This window comes from Scyliorhinus canicula, chromosome 5 (genome assembly GCF_902713615.1).
Source record: "Scyliorhinus canicula chromosome 5, sScyCan1.1, whole genome shotgun sequence".
Taxonomy (NCBI): domain Eukaryota; kingdom Metazoa; phylum Chordata; class Chondrichthyes; order Carcharhiniformes; family Scyliorhinidae; genus Scyliorhinus; species Scyliorhinus canicula.
This window is the reverse complement of record NC_052150.1, coordinates 72,447,281-72,470,726: the sequence shown is the minus strand read 5'-3', so window position 1 is coordinate 72,470,726 and position 23,446 is coordinate 72,447,281. Positions and strand designations below refer to the sequence as shown.

The window sequence follows — 23,446 nt, the reverse complement described above, 5'->3', positions numbered from 1 at the left end:
ATTTCGTCCTCGATCTCTGGTGGGGTTGTATAGGTACTTAGTTACGTCTAGTGATTGTATCAAGCTGGTTGTGATATTGTTTTCTTGCTTCTCTCTGTATCCATGTATGCTGATACATGTGTTTTGTTTGATCCTTGCTTATCGCAATGTATTATTTTGTAATGTTGTTGCCTTATTCTCTAAAATTTAAATCCTTAATATATACTTCAAAAAGAATTGATACACCTGCTTTTGTAAAATATTTTTATTGAATATTAATCAATATATAAATACAAAAATACACACCAAATAAACAACCCCAAACCAAACAACCCCCAACCCACTCTCCCTATCCCAATGCCTAACTTCTGATGTTGACCAGTTCTTTGAAATACATGACAAATAACTACCATCTTATGTAAAATCTCCCAATTGACCCTCTTAATGTGTATTTAATTTTTTTCAAGCTACAAAAACTCCACGAAATCCCCCAGCCATGCCAAAGAACTGGGTGGAGAAGCTGGAAGCTGTCCTCCACTCCAACAGAACCTGCCTGTAAGCAATCAGCGAGGTGAAGGCTAAAACATGGTGCTGAAGAAGGAGCCCGAAAGGTTCGCTAGGTTAGGACATGCCCAAAACGGCAGCACGATAGCACAGTGGGTGGCACTGTTGCTTCACAGCTCCGTGTGGGTTTCCTCCGGGTGCTCCGGTGTCCTCCTACAAGTCCCAAGAGACATGCTGTTAGGTAATTTGGACATTCTGAATTCTCCCTCTGTGTACCCGAATAGATGCCGGAATGTGGCGACTAGGGGCTTTTCACAGTAACTTCATTGCAGTGTTAATGTAAGCCTACTTGTGACAATAAAGATTATTTTTAAAAAACATGTGTACGTGATTCACTGGGCCCCTCCCAGACCGCATTCAATTTTAATTTAACACCAAATCTTACCTATTAAAAATATTCACTCGGCACAAAATTGAATGAAGTACCAGTACATAAAGCAATAAATACATTAACTTAATTATTTTGAAAATTATTTCACTGGATGTGGGCATCGTTGCTGATCCCTAATTGTCTTTGTGAAGGTGGTGATGAATCGCCTTCTTGAACCTCTGCAGTCAATCTGGTGCATGTACACATATAATGCTGTCAGAAAGGGAGTTCAAGGATTTTGATCCAGTGATAGTGAAGGAACGGCAGGTCAGGGTGGTGTCTGGTCTGGAGAGGAACTTCAGGTGGTGGTATTCTCATCTGTCTGTTAGACTTCTTCTAGGTGGCAGAGGTTGTAAGGTGCTGTCAAATGAACCTTGGACCCAGACAACATTCTGCTGTCACTGTGCATCAATGGACGAGAAAGGAATGATTCAATTGGCGGAAGAAGTGACGATCAAGCAGTCTGCTTTGTTCAGGATGTTATCATGCTTCTTGAATGCTGTTGGAGACATACTCATTCACGAAAATGGAGAATATTCTATCATACTCCTTACCCCTGCCTTGTAGATGGTGAACAGGATTAGGGGTGTCAGAGGTGAGTTACTGAACTCAAATTTCCCAACCCCTGGCCTGCCCTTTTAGTCACAGTAGTTATATGACTGGTTCTATTCCGTTTCTAATCAATGGTAAACCCCAGGATGGGGTGACTCAAAGGTAGTAATGCCATTGAATGTTAAAGGGAGATGGTTAGATTCTCTCTTTTTGGAGATGATCATTACACAACACTTGTGTAGAGCGAATGTTACTTGCCACTTATTTGTCCAAGCCTGAATGTTGTCTTGGTCTAGCTGCTTAAGGACATGGACTACTTCAGCATCAAAGAAGTTACAAATGGTGCTGAACATTGTGCAATCATCATCCAACATCCCCCACTTCTGACTTTATGATGGAGGAAATGTCATCGATGAAGTAGCTGAAGGTGGTTGGGCCTAGGACATTGCCCTGAGGATCGTCTACAGCGATATCCTGGTGTTTGACCTCTAACAAACACAACCATATTCCTTTGTGCTGGGTATGACTCAAAACAGTGGCTAGTGTTCTCACAGATTCCCATTCAGTTTAATTTTGCCAGGGCTCACTGATGCCACATTGGGTCAAAAGAAGCATTAGCCACCAATACATTTATTAATAGTGTGTACACCAACGAATCAATTAAACAACAGGGACGAGCGAATGAATTAATGCAGAATTGGGCACCAGTGAATTAGTAAATTTATATAATACATTTAGAGCAACAAATCAATAAAGGAATAGAGTAGATGCAGAAATGAAATAATGAATTAATATGACAGTTATGCACACCAACAGATCAATGAAAGTATGAAGGAAAAAATACACCAACAAATGAATAACTGGGACATCGACAAATCAAAAATCCATAGAGCAGCAGCCAGCAGTAAACTAGTGCACAACAAATCATTACATTAATGCAACAGTGCTAATCAATGATTTAATTGCAGAAATTAGTATTAAACATAGAAACATAGAAAATAGAAGCAGGTGAAGGTCATTCAGCCTGTCGAGCCCACTCCGCCATCATTATGATCACGGCTGATCATCAAGTTCAATACCGTGATCCCGCCTTTCCCCCATAGTCCTTGATCCCTTTAGCCCCAAGAGCTGTATCTAATTCCTTCTTGAAATTACACAATGTTTTGGCCTCAACTACTTTCTGTGGTGGTGAATTCCACAGATTCACCATAGAACATAGAACATTATGACCCGTGAAACCATCTGAAGCCTATCTGACCTACACTATTCCATTTTCATCCATATGTCTATCCAGTGACCACTTAAATGCCCTTAAATTTGGCGATTCTACTACTGTTGCAGGCAGGGCGTTCCACACGCCTACTACTCTCTGAGTAAAGAAACTGCCTCTGACATCTGTCCTATATCTGCCACCCCTCAATTTAAAGCTAAGTCCCCTCGTGTTGGTCACTCCGGGAAAATAAATCTCTCCTCACCTCATTCCTAAAAACTTTACCCTTTATACTCAGGCTATGACCCCCTAGATCTGGACTCCCCACCAGTGGGGGACATTCTTTCTGAATCTACCCTGTCTAATCCTGTTAGAATTTTGTAAGTTTCTACGAGATGCCCCCTCACTCTTCTAAACTCCAGTGAATATAACGCTAACCAATTTAGTCTCTCCTCATGGTGGCACTGCCAGGGTGCCTCGGTGGCAGTGTCAAGGTGCCAGGCTGCCAGTGCCAAGGTGCACAGGTGCTAAAGGGAGTGCCAAAGTACCACTTTATCCAGTGCTCAACTATCTGGGGGCCTCAACCCCCGAGCAAGACCCCAGAGGTGCCACCATGACTGGTTCATGACTTTGTGAACCAGTTTGTGAAGCCCTCGGATGAGGATTCGCAGGCGAGGCCAGAGAATCCCGGGTTGTGATGAATTGGGGTGAGCGAATATTTAAATGAGCGTAATGTGTCATTTAAATATGTGCACCTGGATCTCGCCTAACATGGGAGAGATCCAGATCCCGACACGCTGAGAGATTCTGTTGAATCTCGTCAGATAATCTCAATCCAGGTCTCTTTCGAGATTCAACGGCCTCGTCTTGATACCAGTGCGGGTGCACCAAGGCCGCTGAATCATGCCCCAATCTTTTAAAAGGCGCTTTTTCAGCCTAGGTTTCAATGAGTAGCTGCACGTCCTTCCAGCAACTTCATGCTTTCAATTGTGAAAACGCCATTAAAAACCCTCAAAGTGCCTGAAAGTCAGAAGCAACGACTGATAGGGTTCTTAACTGAAGATCTGGTTGAAATTTGGTAAGTCCCTTAATCATTTTAGAGCTAATTGGATGCTTGGGGTAATGAGGTGTGTGTGGGTGTAGTGAGGCTAGTGAGTAGGAATGCATAGTAGAGTGTTAGATCAGATGGTGGTGGGTGAGGGGGGGGGGGGGGAGATGAGTTGAGTTCGTGGGGGTGAGGTGGGGAGGTTGGGGTGGGGGATGAATTGAGATGTATGTGGTGAGGCGAGGGGGTTAAAACATAGAACATACAGTGCAGAAGGAGGCCATTCGGCCCATCGGGTCTGCACCGACCCACTTGAGCTCTCATTTCCACCCTACCCCCGTACTCCCTCCTAACCGTTTTGGACACTAAGGGCAATTTATCATGGCCAATCCACCTAACCTGCACGTCTTTGGACTGTGGGAGGAAACCGGAGCACCCAGAGAAAACCCACGCAGACATGGGGAGAACGTGCAGACTCCTCACAGACAGTGACCCAGCAGGGAATCGAACCCGGGATGAAGCCACAGTGCTAACCACTTATGCTATCGTGCTGCCGGGTTGGGGGGTGGATGAGGTTAGGATGTCGGGGTGAGGTGAGGGGGAAGAGGTGAGGTCATGGGGGTGAGGTGAGTGGGTTGGGGGATGAATTGAGGTGTATGTGGTGAGGTGAGGGGATTGGGGGTGGATGAGGTTAGGATGTGGGGGTGAGGTGAGGGGGATGAGGCGAGGTCATGGGGTGAGGTGAGGGGGTTGGGGTGGGGGATGAATTGAGGTGTATGGGGTGAGGTGAGGGGGTTGGGGGTGGATGAGGTTAGGATGTGGGGGTGAGGTGAGGGGGATGAGGTGAGATCATGGGGGTGAGGTGAAGGGGTTGGGTGGTGAATGAGGTGAGGTGTATGGGGTGAGGGGTTTGGGGGTGAATGAGGTGAGGATGTGGGGGTGAGGTGAGGGGGTTGTGGTGGGAGATGAGGTGAGGTTGTGGGGGTGAGGTGAAGAGGTGCGTGAGTGGAGGGGGACGTGAGGTGAGGGGTGCGGGTACCCTGAAACAGACACAATTCTGATAACAGAGGCTTGAGAATAAAAATAAATGTAAGAATCTAAAAATTGCCATTGATGCAAAATAGGGCGTTCACTCACTATTACCCATTTTATTACTCTTGCAAAGTCTGGTAATGAATTCCCTATTTGCCACAAGGACATTTTTTGATGAAATGCCGCACCAGCAACACTGGACAGGTTGCCTGAAAACGTATGAGGCGCGGAGATTATTTTGTGACTGGGTTGCATTGTTGGCCAGTATGGAGATCAGACCCGATTTTTAAAATCTCTACAGTATCCTCGGTTCACCCCAGATGGACTGTAATTTCACAGTGTACAACTCAATTTGTGTGACAGCTTCTGAGAAAAGGGGAAACAATCCAGTTCTTGAGTTAGAATTGCTTGGCAAAATGTTTTAATTTGCACTTCACAAACAGTTTGAGATTCTTCACTGAAAAATTCAGGTCAACAATTCAATGTACTATTTTCCTGAGTTGCTGGTAAGTACCTGACTGGTAAATCCCCCTGGTGATACTACCACTAGCACAAAAGGGGCAGATGCCTTTTATGGTACATTGCGGGTTGGTGCTGGCCTCTTCTATTGCACAGAGATATCTGTGTACTCCAAGGCCGTAATGTTCCAGCCGTTTAAACCGACGGGATCTTTCGAACCCGCTGATGGCGCAGCTCCATCACAGGTTTCCCGGCGGCAAGGGGTGCATTCAATGAGGAACCCCGTTGACAACGGCAGGACCAGAAGATTCCACCACAGGCCAATGGTGAATCACCTTTGTCGCTATGAAACATGTAGCGTGTTGAGCAGACAATCCCACCCCAATGCTTCTCATTAACACTGATAACCCATACTATTCAATCAATTCACTTTGTGTCTAAGGACTCATTTGATCTTTCTATCCTGTGAGATTACTAATAAAATACAATCCCTTGAATGAAATAAGTTATGAACATTATCTTTCACTCTGGCAGGAGAAATTCTTCTTCTTCTGCAGTGTGATGAATATAGGAATTTCAGTTATACTGTGTTATACGTATTTGGTGAGGTAAGGGTTAAAAGCCTGGGTTAGAGTGTGTTTGACTCCTGTAAGGATCCCCTCTTTGTTTACGGTTTATTCCCTTATTTACCCTTTATTTCATTTTTGCCATTACAATTTTGTTCCGTGGAAGATTATTGGACCTGTACCTTTAAGGAAAGTGGCCTGTGCCTTTAATTCCAACAGCAAGATCCAGAAGGCTTTGCTGTTTCAGACAGGTGATTGCAGATTTGCTGATATCAGTGCTGACTCGATTTGATTGACTTGGTTGGTGGCCAATGCAAGAGCCAAAAAGGCTGTGTTGTGCCCGGCAACAGACGATGAATGGATATTTTTCCTCGGAGGTGCTTTTCACTGCCAAGGCTGGTCTTTTAGTGTCACTTTTGGTTCTGAAGCCTGGATAAAGGAGTTCCAACGCTCTCTCTCTCTCTCAACGATCTGATGAATTATCTCTACAAACCCAGGGCAAGAACTCTACTCTATCCTCAGTATGGCTAGGTATCATTTTATTGAAAATGTAGAGGATTGAGGTCAAAACATGGGCTGTTAGACAAAGAGAGAAGTAGACTGAAAGGTGGACCTTTGATTTGAAAGCCCAGTTTAATAAACGCTCACTTATCTCTCCAGAAGAAATCCTACCACCTGTGAGTTCTGAATGAATGTAACTGTAATAAGACCATGACTAACCTTAATCATTATTTTTACCCCTTTCCACCCTCTGTGTTTGTCTGTGGTGTGTGGGTAGAGGGTGGGACAGTTAAAGGGGAGGGTAGTGGGTTAGCTTGCCATTATTACATTGGAATTATTGCACATTTCATCTTTATTTCCGTTATAAATAAACATTGTGTTTCAACTTACAAACCTGGTGACTGTAATTATTGGATAGCTAAGGGAAGGGCCAAAGCTTTAGGGAATTTTTCTATGAATCATTGATAAAAGCACTTGTGTTTGGACTCCAGGTCCTGTGGGGCTGGGATGACTATGCACCAGCCCAGGGTGTCGTAACACTGCTGAAGTCATGTTTTAGACGAATCTTGGTATAAAATTCAACAAAGCTTTTAGGAGCCAGAGACGAAATTAACCATTGTAAAAAGCTTGACATAATTCAATTTTGTTTTGATTAAGGAGATCCTTTGGGGAGTTAATTATTTTTCAGCTTGGTGAAATGATGACATTGCTGGGTGGAGCTGAAGCATCAGGCTTTTCGAGAAAGTAATTTCAGTTCAGTTCTGTTCTGGCTGAAGCCGTGTGCACAGTGAAACAGTTCTTTTTTGTAAATCAGTGTCAAAAGATCTCTTTCTCAAAGAATAACTCTGTAAAGCAAACATTCTCTCTACCATTGGTATTTAAGATGGATTGAGAGCCGAGATGATTGCTTTCTTGTTGTTTTAGTGGGAAAAAATATAGCAATTCAATGTATTGATAGATATTCAATGTATTGAGTAGTATTGTTAAGGGGTAATTGTAAGTTATTTTCCTCTCTAAAGTCCTTGAATGTTTTGATGTGTTGGGTATGCTGGGTCTGCGAGGACTGCGTTTACCATAGTAAGAAGTCTTACAACACCAGGTTAAAGTCCAACAGGTTTGTTTCAAACACGAGCTTTCGGAGCACGGCTCCTTCTTCAGGTGAAGGAACCATAGCAGTGAGAGAGACAGGCTTCCAACACTTGAATAAATGCAACTTTATTTTATTGAACTCTTAACTATTAAACATACTTTAACTGTGGGTTGACACTATGCTGAGTTGACTGGAGACCTGAGGCTAACCTGACCAGACTGTCTTACTACCGCATAGTGGATGTTCTAGTTGTTGCTCACAGGCTCTGACTGTCTCAGAGGCTGGACCCAAGAGAGTGGAAAAACTAGTGTCCTCTGGCTTTATAGTGTCCGTGTCCTGTCTGGTGATTGGCTGTGTGTTCATTGGTCATCCTGTGTGTCAATCAATGTCTGTCTGTGCACCATCATATACTTGTGTGTATATTATGACATGTTTGACAACTGAAATAATATGAGTCCATCTTTCCTGGAACTCCATGTTTAAGTTCCTGCAGTCAGGTTTCCGCACTTGCCACATACAAATGCAGCTTTTATCAAAATCAAATGACATCCTGGGCGGAATTCTCCGCTCCCCACGCCGGATGGGAGAATCGCGGGAGGGCCGGGCGACTCACGACACGCAGCCTTGGCACCCCCCGCGATTTTCCCACCCCCTGCTCGCAGAATCGGCACTCGCCGTTTTCCATGGCGACCGCCGATTCTCCGGCCCGGATGGGCCGAGCGGCCTGACGTTCCCGACCTGTTCACGTCGGCGGCAACCACACCTGCCCGCTGCCGTCATGAACATGCCGCCAAATCTTCATTTGTGGCTTGTGGGGGGTGGAGAGGGGAGTGAGCACCACGGCCGTGCTCGGGAGGGGACTGGCCCACGATTGGTGCCCACCGATCGGCGGGCTGGCGTCTCCAGGCGATGCACTCTTTCCCCTCCGCCGCCCCGCAAGATCAAGACGCCACGTCTTGCGGGGCAGCGGAGGGGAAGACGGCAACCGCTGGGCCTTGATGCGAGCGCTGCTCCTAGCCCCCGGGGGGGGGGGGGGGGGGGGGGGGGGGTGTGAATAGGGTGCGAGGAGCGGCCTCCGAGGCTGTCGTGAAACTCGGCCGAGTTCACGACGGCCTTCCCGATGCCGCGCGGGAGCGGAGAATTCCGCCCCCTATGTGAGTGTGAAGATAGGAAACAAAATCCCTTCTCGTCCTTCTTAGCCCTCCATCATTGTCCAGCTAGGTGGGATTGCAGTCACCTGGTTCCATTCTTATCTATTTAATTGTAACTAGAGAATTATATGCAATGGCTTCTCTTCTCACTCAGGCACATGACCTCTGGTGTTCCCCAGACCTCCTACTATTTCTCATTCACATGTTGCACCTGTGCAATATCATCCAAAATCACAGCATTGATTTGCACGTGCGCAATGATAATACCCCGCTCTACCTCACAGATGGTTTCAATGGATAACCAAATGGATTTCGCTAAATACTTGGCATGCATGTAAGGTAATTTATAAGACAAAGAGCTGTCAAGTATAATTGTACTTACTGGCAGGAAGAAATAATCATTCTGCACAAACCACAAAGTCTTTCCATTAGTGTATTGCAAACTTGTATTTGTGTTGTTAACAGAGGCAGAGGGTACCAACGAGTTCTTCAAGAAAAACTGAAGCAAAAAATGACAAAGGAATCAGCAACAGTGGATAAAAACTGAAATTTTCACTTTCAGTTTCTTAAGACTATTGATGTAAAACATCGTTTCTCAATTATTTTGTAGCAGGATATGAAACAATTGAATGATTTTTGATCAATTATCCCTCAACTATAAATTCAGTGTATAGATAAACCTTTTGTCAATGTGATAAACTCAGATTTTTAATGGCTATTGCGTGTGTGCATATTACATCACATAGCTGTACTTTTTGCCTATCTGCATGCATTTGATACATTTTATTCTACGTCACATCTACCATGTTGGAGTCCTATCAGGTGGGGAAGTGATGGGGTGATGCTCCATAATGTTTCATCAGAACATGTACAAACCATATTGCTTGTTGATCATTTCATAGAATCATGGAATTTACAGTCTGCACCAGCCTTTAGAAAGGGCACCCTACTTAAGCCCAGGCCTCCATCCTATCTCCGTAACCCAAGCTAACCTTTTGGACACTAAGGGTATTTTAGCATTGCCAATCCATTGAACCTGTACATCTTTGAACTGTGGGAAGAAAGCGGAATACCCAGAGAAAACCTACGCAGCCACAGAGAAAGTGCAAACTCCGCACGGACAGTCATCCAAGGCCGGAATTGAACCTGGAGCTGTGAGGCAGCAGTGCTAATCACAGTGCCACCATGCTGCATTGCATCTGGGACTCTCATTTCTGTGAATTCACTGTGAGTGGTGAAAAAACATTTTCTTTTGTGACAGATTTGAATATACAAAGGATGCAATCTTCCCAAAATTGGATGCAGTGTTGGATCAAGCGAGCAAAGCTGTATGAAATGCCTTTTCTCGCCTGATTTAACAGCACACTGTGCAATTTCAGAGTGCTGGCGAGGAGCACACGGTCAACTGGAGGGGCAGGGTCAAAACACGCTAACAACGCCGGGTATCTGAGATTGGGGTCCCCTTTTTTAAAGGGCACCCTGATCTCAAAATAAAATTTTAGACCCCTCCCCCCCAACGGTCATCGGGACCCCCCCCCCCCCCCCCCCCCCCCACGAACATGGGCACCACCCCTCCTATGGAAAAAGGAATCTCTGGCGGATAAGCCCCAATGCCCACATGTAGAAGGGGACCCTCCCCATTGGCATTGTCCCTGCCAGTTCCCCTCTTGCAAGTGACCCCCTGCCAGTGCCACCTTGACAATGCCCCTTGGCAGTGCCAGGGGACACTGCCGGGGTAATGCTCAATTATGTCCCTCAACCCACAGGGGCTACAGGCATGTCTGTACCCCATCGTGGTCATCAGGACTGGTTTTTGCTTTTGAAAATCAGTCACGATTCGCACTCGCATGACAGCATGTCGCCAAGAGGGGCGGATGCTATGGCACATGCTCAGTAGTAAAATATTAATTTATTAAAATATATGGACATCAGGTTCATGCCCTTTCTGTGCATAAACTTAATTATGTCACCAATGTGTGAAGGGAGTGGTCTCTTTTGAGCCCAACACGTTATGGAAGGACTGAAGAATCTGGACTGATTTCTCCAAACTTCAGTCGCAACTTATAGAGAGATGCAGGTTCATAACAGGGTTGGCATGACTGATAGCGTGCAGAGCAAAGGAACCCAGGCAAATTAGAGAATTCAGAGGCATCTGATTGTATTCAAAAGGTACAATGTACATGCTACCTGTGAGGATTACGGTAAAGAGTGTTGGAAAGATAGCAAGATGTGTATCATGCAGCAGGACTATGTCTAAAGTGAGATAAAGGAGGAAGGGAAGCATAATGTCATCGTTGTAGGGGGTTTGATAATTAGGGGGACATAGTATCCTTTGTAAACATAATTGAGAGTCCCACATGATATGCTGTCTACTAACGTGCAGAAGATAACAGGCTAATCATGTTGTTACTGTATATAGAAAGAGATGTCCGGGTAAACTGCATTGAAGGTTATGATTAAAGGTACAATAACTGGTACATAAAAATGTACTTTGTTCTAGATTTGACTAATCCAATGCATTCTTGGCTGGTATCCCATAATCCAGCCTCTATAAACTTGAGATCATCCAAAACTCAGGTGCCTATATCCTGACTTGTACCAAGTCCAGGTCACCATCATCCTATTAATTCCTGACCGACATTAGCTCCCAGCTCATCAAAGGTTCAATTTTAACTTTTTCATCTTGGTTTTTACAGTCTAACATTGGTAGCCATGCCTTCAACTGCCTTGGCCCGAAGCTCAAGAATTTCCTCCTTAAAGCTCACTAGCTTATTCTTCCCCTTGAAGATGCAACTTCAATCCTGTGTGGGATTCTCTGTCCTATTGCACCCATTTCCTGGTGCGGCGCACCCCCTCTGGCATAAGGATTCTCCGTCCCGACTGCCGGCCAATGGGGTTTCCTATTGCGGGCACCCGCAAGCCGTCGGGAAATCGGCAGCCATGAGTGCGCTGCCGGCGAAAGAGAGGATCCCGCCGACGGAGAATCCAGCCCTATACCTTTTTGAACAAGCTTTTGGTGTCTGTCCTCATCTCTTTATGTGGCTCAGGGCCAATTTTGTTTGATAATGTTCATGCAAACCACTTTGGGAAGTTTTAAAATGTGAAACGCGCTACATGCTGTAAGTTCTTGTTGTTGTTCCATAATTGGCCAACATGGATGTGAAGGCATGTGTCCTACACTTGAATCAAAGAGAGTTGTGAATGTAATTTTCTACTATCCATGTCGAATGAAATCAGTGAAATTCTTGAAACACTGGAGCCAATTGGTTGGAACAATGCTCCTCGCATTCACATGGATGACTGCATCCTGCCAAGAATTATGCCCAATCAAGTGTGATATATCTTAAGGGAAGGTGATGCCCATTCTCAACTGCAATTGCAACCAGTAGTATTTCCAACTCTTTCAAAACTTGCAACAGCATTCATTTTCCCAATCCTTTGTGCATGTGCTGTCAAACCTAAGCATACCGTGGGGGCCTCACGGTAGCATGGTGGTTAGCATCAATGCTTCACAGCTCCAGGGTCCCAGGTTCGATTCCCGGCTGGGTCACTGTCTGTGTGGAGTCTGCGCGTCCTCCCCGTGTGTGCGTGGGTTTCCTCCGGGTGCTCCGGTTTCCTCCCACAGTCCAAAGATGTGCGGGTTAGGTGGATTGGCCATGCTAAATTGCCCGTAGTGTAATGTTAATGGGGGGATTGTTGGGTTACGGGTATACAGGTTACGTGGGTTTAAGTAGGGTGATCATTGCTCGGCACAACATTGAGGGCCGAAGGGCCTGTTCTGTGCTGTACTGTTCTAAATTCTAAAACCCATACTTGCAACTTACCCAAATATGTTAATTGTGTTAATATTAATGAATTTAGAAGCTTAGCTGAATTCTGCACTCATTGACATTGGTGTATGCTGCTCCCATTACACCATCCTCCCTCCAGGTTCAGGATTAGATATTCAAATTGACCCAAAGTTTTCTCAGAAATTCAGTTAGGTGTTTCATTTTGATGGAGAAAAGCTCAACAAATCTTGAGGGATTTAATTAATTTAACCAAACAGAAAACTACCTCGCTCTTATTCAGTTTGCCTTGACATGTGCTTTCTATGATACCATAAATAATTGTACTTTTGTTAAAACTTTTAACATAATGTTCTCATCTTCAAAGAAGCTTCTGAAGCACTAATTACTCAGCTCATTGCAACACAAATGTACTGGAGGCTGCTTTGAAAATGTCAGCATCCCCAATGCTTTCAACTCGCTGCTTATCAAAGGTATTTTCTCCACCAAAACAGTGGCATATTAAGAGACTGTGCTGTTTCAGATTTTCAGATCACATTAGATTTTTTTTCTACTGGCGGTGTGCAATGTCCAACGGCAATTATATATTTCTAGCAAATTTTCATAATCATTTTGTAGAACTGCAGAGTCGTGACCATAGGGATTTTAATGATCCTATTGCAGATTAGGAAAATAATAGTATTAAGGGAAAAAGAGGAATGAATTCCTGATGCGCACAATAGAACTTTCTCAATCAGTATGTTTCCAGTCCAACGAGGAAAGAAGGTATGTTGTATCTGGTTTAGGCAACGGGTGGGGCAAATGGAGCATGTCTTGGTGTGGGAGAACTTCCGAATGATTAGTCGCAAAATTCAGCCTGTTAGTGGCTCTGGTTTCAAACCTATAGAAGCTAGACATGGCGGGCAGTGTTCTGCTCCTGATGACGTCAGGCACGGCCCATCATGTTTATGAGCAATAGCAGGGACGTGTGTGTATGTGCACTAGAAGTAAGCAGAGTGGGCAGATTAGTGCAGCTTAATGCCGTCATGGTACCTTACCAACCATTTGTGACCTCACAGATCCTGTTCATGCCATCACTTAAGCATGCCCCCTCCCCCCCACCTCCTTTTTCAAGTTGACATGGTGTAACTGGTGGAGTGTTGACGGGAATATCCCTCAGCTATTTATGATCTTGTTGGATCCGAGCAGAGTGGTCGCAAGGAATGAATGTTTGGAGGCAAAACAAAAGGTTTAATCAAATACACAACTGCACTTTCCATTCCCCGAAGGGTTCTCCCACTCCAGCCCACATCCAGGACGGGGTTTTATACCGGTCAGACTTCACCTGTTAAGGGGAAGCCCCGTCCTTTAGCGGGGAAGTTCATATTCTTCCAAGGTCACGGGAAACCTAATAGTCTACACCCCGTGACCTCCGTGCAGGTTATACCAAGTGTTCTGATGATGCAAAGCTGTGAGGAGGACTCAAAAACACTGCAAGGAGATGTATGACAGTTTAAGTGAGTATGCAATATGCTGGCAGATGGGAGTATAATGTGCGTTTTAGGCTTTTCTTGATCTATATCAGTGACCTAGATTTGGGGGTGCAAAACACCATTACAAAATTTGGAGATGACACAAACTTAAAACTTTTGTGAATTGAGGGGCAGCAGGGTAGCATGGTGGTTAGCATAAATGCTTCACAGCTCCAGGGTCCCAGGTTCGATTCCCGGCTGGGTCACTGTCTGTGTGGAGTCTGCACGTCCTCCCCCTGTGTGCGTGGGTTTCCTCCGGGTGCTCCGGTTTCCTCCCACAGTCCAAAGATGTGCGGGTTAGGTGGATTGGCCATGCTAAATTGCCCGTAGTGTCCTAATAAAAGTAAGGTTAAGGGGGGGTTGTTGGGTTACGGGTATAGGGTGGATACGTGGGTTTGAGTAGGGTGATCATGGCTCGGCACAACATTGAGGGCCGAAGGGCCTGTTCTGTGCTGTACTGTTCTATGTTCTATGTGAGTAACTTATTCAAGATAACTTAGTCAGGCTGGTGGATTGGATCAACACTTGGCAGATTAAATTTAATACATAAAAGTATGAAGTTATTCATTTTGGCAAGAAGATTGAGGAAAAACAATATGAAATAAAATATGTTTTTAAAAATTAATTTACGGGATGTGGGCGTCACTGGTTATTGACCATCCCTGGTTGCCCTTCAGAAGGCGGTGATGAGTTGCCTTCTTGAACCGTTGCAGTCCTTGAGGTATAGCTACGCACACAGTGCTGTTAGCCATGATGTGGAGATGCCGGCGTGTTGGACTGGGGTGAGCACAGTAAGAAGTCTTACAACACCAGGTTAAAGTCCAACAGGTTTGTTTCAAACACGAGCTTTCGGAGCGCAGCTCCTTCCTCAGGTACAGTGCTGTTAGGGAGGGAGTTCCAGGATGTTACCTCAGCAAGAGTGAAGGAACGGCGGTATATTTCCAAGACAGGGTGGTGAGTGACTTGGAGCAGAACCTCCAGGTGGTGGGGTTCCCAGGTATCTACTGCTCTTGTCCTTCTAGATGGTGGTGATCGTGGGTTTGGAAGTTGCAGCTTGAGGAAACTTGGTGAGTTACTGCAGTGCATCTTGTAGATGGTACACATGGCTGCCACTGTTTGTCGGTGGTGGAGGCTTTGAATGTTTATGGAAGGGGAAGCAATCAAACTGACTGCATTGTCCTGGATGGTGTTGAACTTCTTGAGTGTTGTTGAAGCTGCACTCATCCAGGCAAGTGGTGAGTATTCCATTACACTCCTGACTTGTGCCTTGTAGATGGTGGACAGGCTTTGTGGGGTCGGGAGGTGAGTTACTCGCCATAGGATTCCTTACCTTTGACCTGCCCTGGTAGCCACAGTATTATTATGGCTAGTCCAGTTAAGTTTCTAATCAATGGTTAACTGGGTAACCCCCCAGGATGTTGATTGTGGGGGATTCAACGATTGTAATGCCACTTGTCATCCTAAGCCTGGATATTGTCCGGGTCTTGCTGCTTTTGGACATGGACTACCTCATTATCTGAGGAGTCAGGAATGGTGCTGAACATTGTCCAGTTATCTGCAAACATCCCCACTTATGACCTTATGATGGAAGGGAGGTCATTGATGAAGCAGCTGAAGATTGTTGGACTAGGACACGACCCTGAGGAACTGTGCAGTGATGTCCTGGAGTTGAGATGATTGACCTCGAACCACCACAACCATCTTCCTATGGTATGACTCCAACCAGCGGAGAGTTTCCCCTCGATTCCCATTGACTCCAGTTTAGCGAGGGCTCCCTGATGCCATACTCGGTCAAATGCTGCCTTGATGGCAAGGGCAGTCGCTCTCACCTCACCTCTGGCATTCGGCTTTTTTGTCAGTGTTTGAACCAAGGCTGTAATGAGGTCAGGAGCTGAGTGACTCTGGCGGAACCCAAATTGAATGTCCGAGAGCAGGTTATTGCTGAGTAAGTGCCGCTTGATAGCACTATCAATGATTCCTTCCATCACTTTGTTGATGATGACACTTGGCTGGGTTGGACTTGTCCTGTTTCTTGTGTAGAGGATACATCCAGGCAATTTCCCACATTACCGGGTAGATGCCAGTATTGTAGCTGTACTGGAACAACTTGGCTAGGAGTGCGGCAAGTTCTGGAGCTTCAAGTCCTCAGTACTATTGCCGGGATTTTGTCAGTACCCATAGTCTTTGCAGTATCCAATGCCTCAGCCATTTTTTGATATCACATGGAGTGAATCGTATTGAAGACTGACATCTGTGGTGCTTGGGACCTCTGGAGGAGACCCAGATAGATCATCCATTTGGCACTCCTGGCTGAAGATTGTTGTGAGTGCCTCAGCCTTGTCGTTTGCACATATGAGCTTCCATCATTGAGGAAAGGGATATTTGTGGAGCCTCCTCCTCCAGTTAATTGTTTAATTGTCCACCACCATTCATGGCTGGATGTGGCAGGATTACAGAGCTTAGATCTGATGCGTTCATTGTGGAATCGCTTAGCTCTGTCTATTAATTGCTGCTTATGCTGTTTGGCGCACAAATAGTGCTGTGTTGTAGATTTACCAGTTCGACAGCTAATTTTTCGGCATGCCAGATGTTGCTCCTGGCATGCTGTATTCTTCATTGAACCAGGGTTGACCCCCTGGCTTTGTGGTAATGGTAGAGTGAAGGATATGCCAGGCTATGAGATTACAGATTGTGATTGAGTACAATTCTGCTGATGACCTACAGTGCCTCAGGGATGCCCAGTCTTGAGTTGCTAGATCTGATCAAAGTCTATCCCGTTTAGCACGGTGGTTGTGCCACACATGATGGGGGGGTATCCTCAACGTGAAGACGGGACTTTGTCTCCACAAGGACTGTGCGGTGGTCACTTCTACCGAAACTGTCATGGGCAGAGGCATCTGCAGCACGCATCTTGGTGAGGATGATGTCAAGTACGTTTTCCCCTCTTCTTGATTACCTCATTACCTGCTGCAGTCCAAGTCGAGTAACTATATCCTTCAGCCCCGACAGCTTGGTCTGTGGTGGTGCGACCAAGCCACTTTGGTGATGAACATTGAAGTCATCCCCCCAGAGCATTTTCTGCGCCCTTGCCACCCTCAGTGCTTCCTCCAAGTGCTGTTCAACATAGAGGAGTACTGATTCATCAGCTGATGGTGGAAGGTACATGGTAAACAGCAGGATGTTTCCTTGCCCATGTTTAACCTGAAACAATGAGACTTCATGGGGTCCAGAGTCTATGTTGAGGACACCCAGGACAACTCCTTCCCGACTTTATATCACTTTGCTGCGCCACCTCTGCTGGGTCTGGGTGCTAAAAAAAAGTGGACTAACCCGATAAGAAACTCCCCAGGGCCCCCAAAAGTAACTTAGTGTCATTGAGTAGCGGTGGGGAACTTGCTGGCAGAGCCGGCGGGAAACTCCCTGAAAAACCCGCCACAAATTAACGTTGAAATTTTGGGGGGAGAATCGCACAGAACTCTGTACTTTTGTTCGCAAGCAACTGGATCCTTTGCACATGCAAGAGACGGACAATTGTAAGTGTTTCCCTCAGGGACAGCAGCTTCAAGAAGTGAGAGTCACTTTAGTTACCAAGCATTCCAAAGGAATTATCTCTGTCACACACATCTCTCTCCCATCACTCAAAGAATACATCAATGAAGTTTTGATTAAGAGCTTGAGCAAGGTAGCTAAGTCTGAAGATGGACACTGTGGTAAGAAATAGCTGCAATTTTGGCACAGGAATTACACGAATGATAAATTACTCTTGTAAATAAAATTTACTTCACAACAGACTTCGAAGTCCATTTCTTGGAAATGCCTACAAAATAGTGGACCACAACTTGTGTGGAAGTGTGATTTCTGTATTATGGAAGCGAATTACAGACCATTGTAAATAGCAATTAAACAGTACGCAGAGGCATAGGCATATGATAGCAGCTCTCCTATTTGGTTCCACAACTTTTATCAATTGAGATTACTTAGTTAGAAGTTATTGCCTCGTTTTTCTGGTTGTAGGCGGATAGCTCTCTTGTTCTACCTTCTCTCCTGTGCACTTTACCGTTTGAGAGACCATGGGCTGGATTCCCCGCTTTTGAGGCTATGTTCGGAGGAAGTGTCTGGTTTTACGACAAAAACGTTGGAGCCGCCCCCACATCGATGCTCTGACTGGGGAGAGGGTCACGTATAATGCACGGCCTTCCCAATATAAACGGCTGGAGAATTGCCGTGTCCGTGGCTGCGCACGCGCACAGCGATGGCCTGCAGTGATTGAGCCGTACAACAAAGCGGCGTCGGCGTGCGGACGCAACCTGCCACATAGTGCCCACCTGGACACCCCCACGCCACCCCGCACCAGTTCCCCCAGACCTCACTGAAGCCCCCCCCCCCAACCAGCAGCACAGCTCCTTCCCAACTGTGGTGGCGCTGGGCACTGTCTGTAGCCACCATGCCGGGTTCACAAAAACCGAGAGCACACATGTCCTGCACCGTCGGGAACTTGGCCCATCGGGGATGGAGCATCGGAGGAGGGTCTTCAGGTAACGTCCTGAGGCCATCCCAGCGTCGTGCGGCGTACTCCTCGATGATGTCATTTTAGAAGCTGGTGGGGAGTTGCCTTCCTGAACCTGTGGTATAGGTACACTTTTAGGGAGGGAGTTCCAGAATTTTGACCCAGTGACAGTGAAGGAACAGCGATATGTTGCCAAGTCAGGGATGTTGAGTGACTTGTAAAGTACAGAAAACTGAAGAGAGGAAGGGCCAAGGAATTGTGGATTGGTTATAGCCGATTGCTACTGTTTCAGTTTTGCTAGCGCCAGCAGACCATTTAGAAAGATAGAAGAAGGGAGTCTCTGGGGATTCTGTGCCATCAGGACTGTGTGACCAGAGTGAGAGAGGGTTTGTAGGCATGTACCTTGTTGGTAGTAATCACGTCTGGCGACTTTGGATGGCATACAGTTGCTGGTGAATGCCTCTCAAGTGCTGAAACAATTGAGTGGGAAGTGAGAGATCCTCCATTGTGGAGGCAAAGTTGGAAAGACTGAGAGATTGCCCATGGTAGCACATTTGTGTGAGAAGTAATGTGAGTTCTTGTAATTATGTGAGACATATATTTTCTGTAACTGCTTAAAGTGAAATGTATCTTTGTTTGAAATATCCTTCACCTGTTAATTAATGTTTGAATTCTGTTGATTTTAATTGGTGGTGTTACAATAAAAAATTTACCAAGTGATATCTTGTCTCGTAATATTCTTTCCATTGGAGTCATGAGGTTGTTTACTTTTTAAGAAGTTATCGGTCTCTACTAGGATCGTAACAGATGCTGTCAGACTTGCTGAGATTGTCCAGTATTTTCTGGTTTTTGTTTCAGATTCCAGTATCCACAGTAATTGGCTTTCATTATGATATCTCCGTTTACTTGGTGTAAATGTTTTGTTGTCCAATTACTCTTCTGAGGCATCTTAGCACGTTGAAGTACGGTGGGAAGCTTAAGGGGGCATACGGTCTTGGAAGTGTTCCTCCTAAGGCACAGGGCAACTTCCAAAGGAGGGTCCCCCTTCCTACTCATCAGCAGCCTGCGCAGCGAAAGCCCTTCTTGCCTCTGCCTGCTGCAGGTAATATAGTCATGAAGGTCGAATGCTTTAGTGTCATTAATTGACTGCCTACGGCTGCAAATGGCCCAAGATTGGTGGGCAGATGGATGTCTTCTCTACCCACCATAATATGGGATATAGATCGGGATGGATTGGAAGGCAGCAGGCAGCCCAACTATTTTATTTTTTGAGCCACCCACCTTCAAATACACTGGTGGGGGGCTGTGAAATCCAGCCCACAGTTCAAAGTCATCAAGGCTGGTGCAGGGGTTGTTGCATGATAAAAGCATCAAGACAGCTTTCAGGGTAACAGGCAGGTGACTGACATCACACAGCAGCTAGATGTTTATTGATGCTCGATCAATGACTCCAGAAGCGAGATTGGGTGACAATTGAAGGCTTTATTGGACTAGATGTTTCCCCCAGCAGCGCAGGTACAGAATGCAGCTGCTAGGGAGACACAGACTCTTACACTCCGCCTTACTGGACGGAACCAGCAGGCAGGCTTCACCAATGATATTGCTGTCTCAGGTACCTCCCACACCAGTGGTTTATACAGCATCAACAAGGGTACCGTAATCCCCCTAATACCGACTACCACATTTATTTAATAGAAATATTTTCTTTGATGGTAATTTAGAGGTTCTCCATCGGCATTTCAATACCAATTGTTCCATCAATTGTTCCTCAAATCATTAGGAACACTGGAATGCTCACCTGGCTCCACTTATGGGAGTGAGTCAATGCCAATAATAATTTGTGATTGATGGAACCATCAATTCACCAGACACGTGTTTCCGATATGAATCTAGGCTTTAATCGACTTACTTCAGAGCCAGCTTGTTACCCGTTGATGAACTCTTAGTGAACTCAGGCTGACTCTGGACAAGGGAATTTATACAGCTGCACTGGGGGAGGAGTCCTGGGCGGAGCCAAGGGTGGAGCCCAGTACAGGTTCCTGAATACTCCCAGAGCTACTCCCCCTAGTGGTAGGATAGCGCTACTGCGCTTACAAAGACAGTGTGAATTATCATATATACATGTGTATATATTACATTCACCACAGTGATCTTGTTTGCAAACTTTTGGGTGGGTGTGTGGTAGTGTGGTAGTATAACTAGAGGTACTACGGTACCTGGGAGTGTGAGCTACCATTGGTGGAGAAGGCTCGCTGCTCATTGGCCCAAGTGTTGCTTTCTCATTGGACAAGACGTAAGGTAGCTCCGCCCAATGAGGCGCGGTATAAGAACCCGTGTTTCCCAGCAGGCATCGTTCTTTCTGTACTCGAGCTGCTGGGGAAACATCTTGTAGATTAAAGCCTTCAATTCGGACTACTCCTTCGCTTCAGTGGTTATTGATCGCGCATCAGGTAGTAAACTATACATGCCTCATTTTATTTGATGCCTCAACACTGCTTGAAAATGGGTGTATTTTACAAAGGAAAATCAATGCCATTTTCTCCCCATAACAGAGGGACCATCTCAGTCTGCAGCACATGAGCTGTGACATACAATTGAAGGAACCTGCAGCAATTCGTGTTTAAACGTGTGATTATTTTGAACTGCTGGGAACCACACGACATAACAGTAGGTGTAAATGGCTGAATGATGAACAGCTACTGTCCAAAAGTAAAAACAAGAATGAAGCAAAGGCGGAGGTTATGCTCTGAAATTCTTCAATTCAAATTTCATACTGGTAATAATTGCCAGTTGGATTTCCAAGTGTAACAGGGTACACAAAAGGTCACACATGGGGATGGCTTGAACAAAAAGAAAATGGTGGCCATCTTGGATGGCCCTCAAACAAAAGGACACCCCGGCATTCAGGGGCACGTCCACATGGTAAGTATGGCTGACCACGCAGGAGGGGTGGGGGGACAGAAATTACCCCATCAGAATAGTCACCTGGAATGTCAGGGGACTCAATGGCTCGGTGAAAAGATCCAAAGTCTTTGCCCATCTAAAAAGCCTGAGGGCTGACATAGTCTTCCTTTAAGAGACACACCTGTGGGAGAAGGACCGTCTGAGGGTAAGTAGGATAAACGTTGCTTTGGTACTAGCATGAGGGAGGTGGCCATACTGTTTAGCAAAAGGACATATTTTACAGAGACAAACATGGTAGCGGACCTGGGGAGAAGATATTTAATGGTTAATGGTATCCTGGAAGGGGCACTGGTGGTGCTTATAAATATATACGCCCAAACCTGGTGTGCGCACACTTCATTAAAAATAACCATGCCGCAGATCCCTGATCTAGACTCTCACCGACTCATCATGGGGGTAGGCTTGAACTGCGTACAGGACCCAATGATGGACATATCTATCCCCAAATCAAGGAAACAATCAGCAATGGCAAAGGAACTGAACACCTTTTTGGAGCAGGTGGGAGGAATGGACCTGTGGAGGTTCAACCATCCGAGAAAGAAGGAGTACTCATTCTTCTCCCAAGTCCACAAAGTATATGTGCGTATTGACTTCTTTGTAATTGGTAAATTGGTGCTTCCAGGTGTAGTCGGAGTGGAAAATTCCACAATTGTAATCTCTGATCATGCAACACACTACTTGGATATGAGGTTGGAGACGGGCTGGGCCCAGCGACCCCCAGGGAGGCTGGAAACAGCCCTCCTTGCCGACAAGACATTATGCGAAAAAATGTCACAAGCCATCGATGGATATGTAACCTGCAACCATAATGGGAAGGTCTCACCCTCGACATTTTGAGAGGCAACGAAGGCAGTGATAACAGAGGAAATAATAGCGTACACGGTCCTTAGGACAGGAAGGAGAGGGTGGATATGCAAGGCTGATCGACTCCATATTGGAAGTGGATCGGTGGCACTTCATGCCCCAGCTGTGGAACTACTGGTGGAGAGGAAAAAGCTACAAGTGGAATTTGACCTGCACTCCACCGGGAAAGCAGTGAACCAGCTCCACCAGACACGGAGAACATTTTTGAACATGGAGACAAGACCAGATGCCTGCTGGCTCACAAGGGAAATAACACAGGTGAGGGACAATAACGGCAAACAAGCCATGGCATGAGTCAAAATCAACAAGGCCTTGGTGACTTTTGACTGAGAGCTGTACACCTCTGAACCCCTGAAGGGGACTCGAAGATTAAGCGGTTTCTCGACGGGCTCGATATACCAGTGCTGGAGGAGGAAAAGAGGTAGTGACTGGAAACACTGCTAGAACTGGGGGAAGCCATGGAGACCATTAACTCCATCAGTTGAGGAAGGCATCGGGTCCAGATGGACCTCGGTGGAGTTCTATCAAGAATTTAGGGCTGCTCTGGGCCTGCACCCACGGGAGTGCTCAATAGCAGTTGTCAATGGGGGTCCCACTGCCCACGCAGGCACAGGCCTTGATATCGCTGATCCTGAAAAAAGACAAAGAGCCGACAGAGTGCAAGTCAAGCAGACTCATCTCAGTCCTAAACACTGATGCCAAAGTCCTGGCAAAGGCACTGGCGAGGCACCTGGAGAGTTGTGTGCCAGAGGATCACACGGACTTTGTCAAGGGCAGACAGCTAACGGCGAACCTCAGATGGCTGCTGAACTTGATTATGACCCCACCCAGGAGTTACCTCATGGAAGTATTGGAACAGTTTGGGTTTGGGCCAAGGATCACCTCCATAGGCACGGAGATAGGGGGAGGACTCTGGATTGAACCACTGCATAGGGCGAACCGCTGAGTCACTGTGGGGAGTCTGCAGGTTCTCCCTGTGTCTGCGTGGGTTTCCTCTTTGTGCTCTGGTTTCCTCCCACAGTCCAAGGACGTGCAGGTTAGGTGGATTGGCCATGCTAAATTGCCCTTAGAGTCCGAAAAAGGTTAGGAGGGGTTATTGGGTTAAGGGGATAGGGTGGAAATGAGGGCTTAAGTGGGTTGGTGCAGACTCGATGGGCCGAATGGTCTCCTTCTGCACTGTATGTTCTATGTTCTATGAACTCCACCTCCTCATGCCCGGGGCTGAACATAATGCAGCTAAATGTGACGTAGAGCGAGCACTTGACCAGAACACGTATAAGCATTTCTTCCCGG

The 23,446-nt window shown here is 46.1% G+C and overlaps 1 protein-coding gene across 4 annotated transcripts in view; it reads right to left on the bottom strand.

The window, feature by feature from the left end:
- adcy2a (adenylate cyclase 2a) overlaps nucleotides 1-23,446 on the bottom strand; it is an 840,666-nt gene that overhangs the window by 69,390 nt on the left and 747,830 nt on the right. For all 4 annotated transcript variants that reach the window (XM_038797200.1, XM_038797201.1, XM_038797204.1 and 1 more), the window contains exon 18: nucleotides 8,902-9,018. In XM_038797200.1, the coding sequence (XP_038653128.1) occupies nucleotides 8,902-9,018 (117 nt within the window). The remainder of the gene's footprint in view (nucleotides 1-8,901; nucleotides 9,019-23,446) is intronic.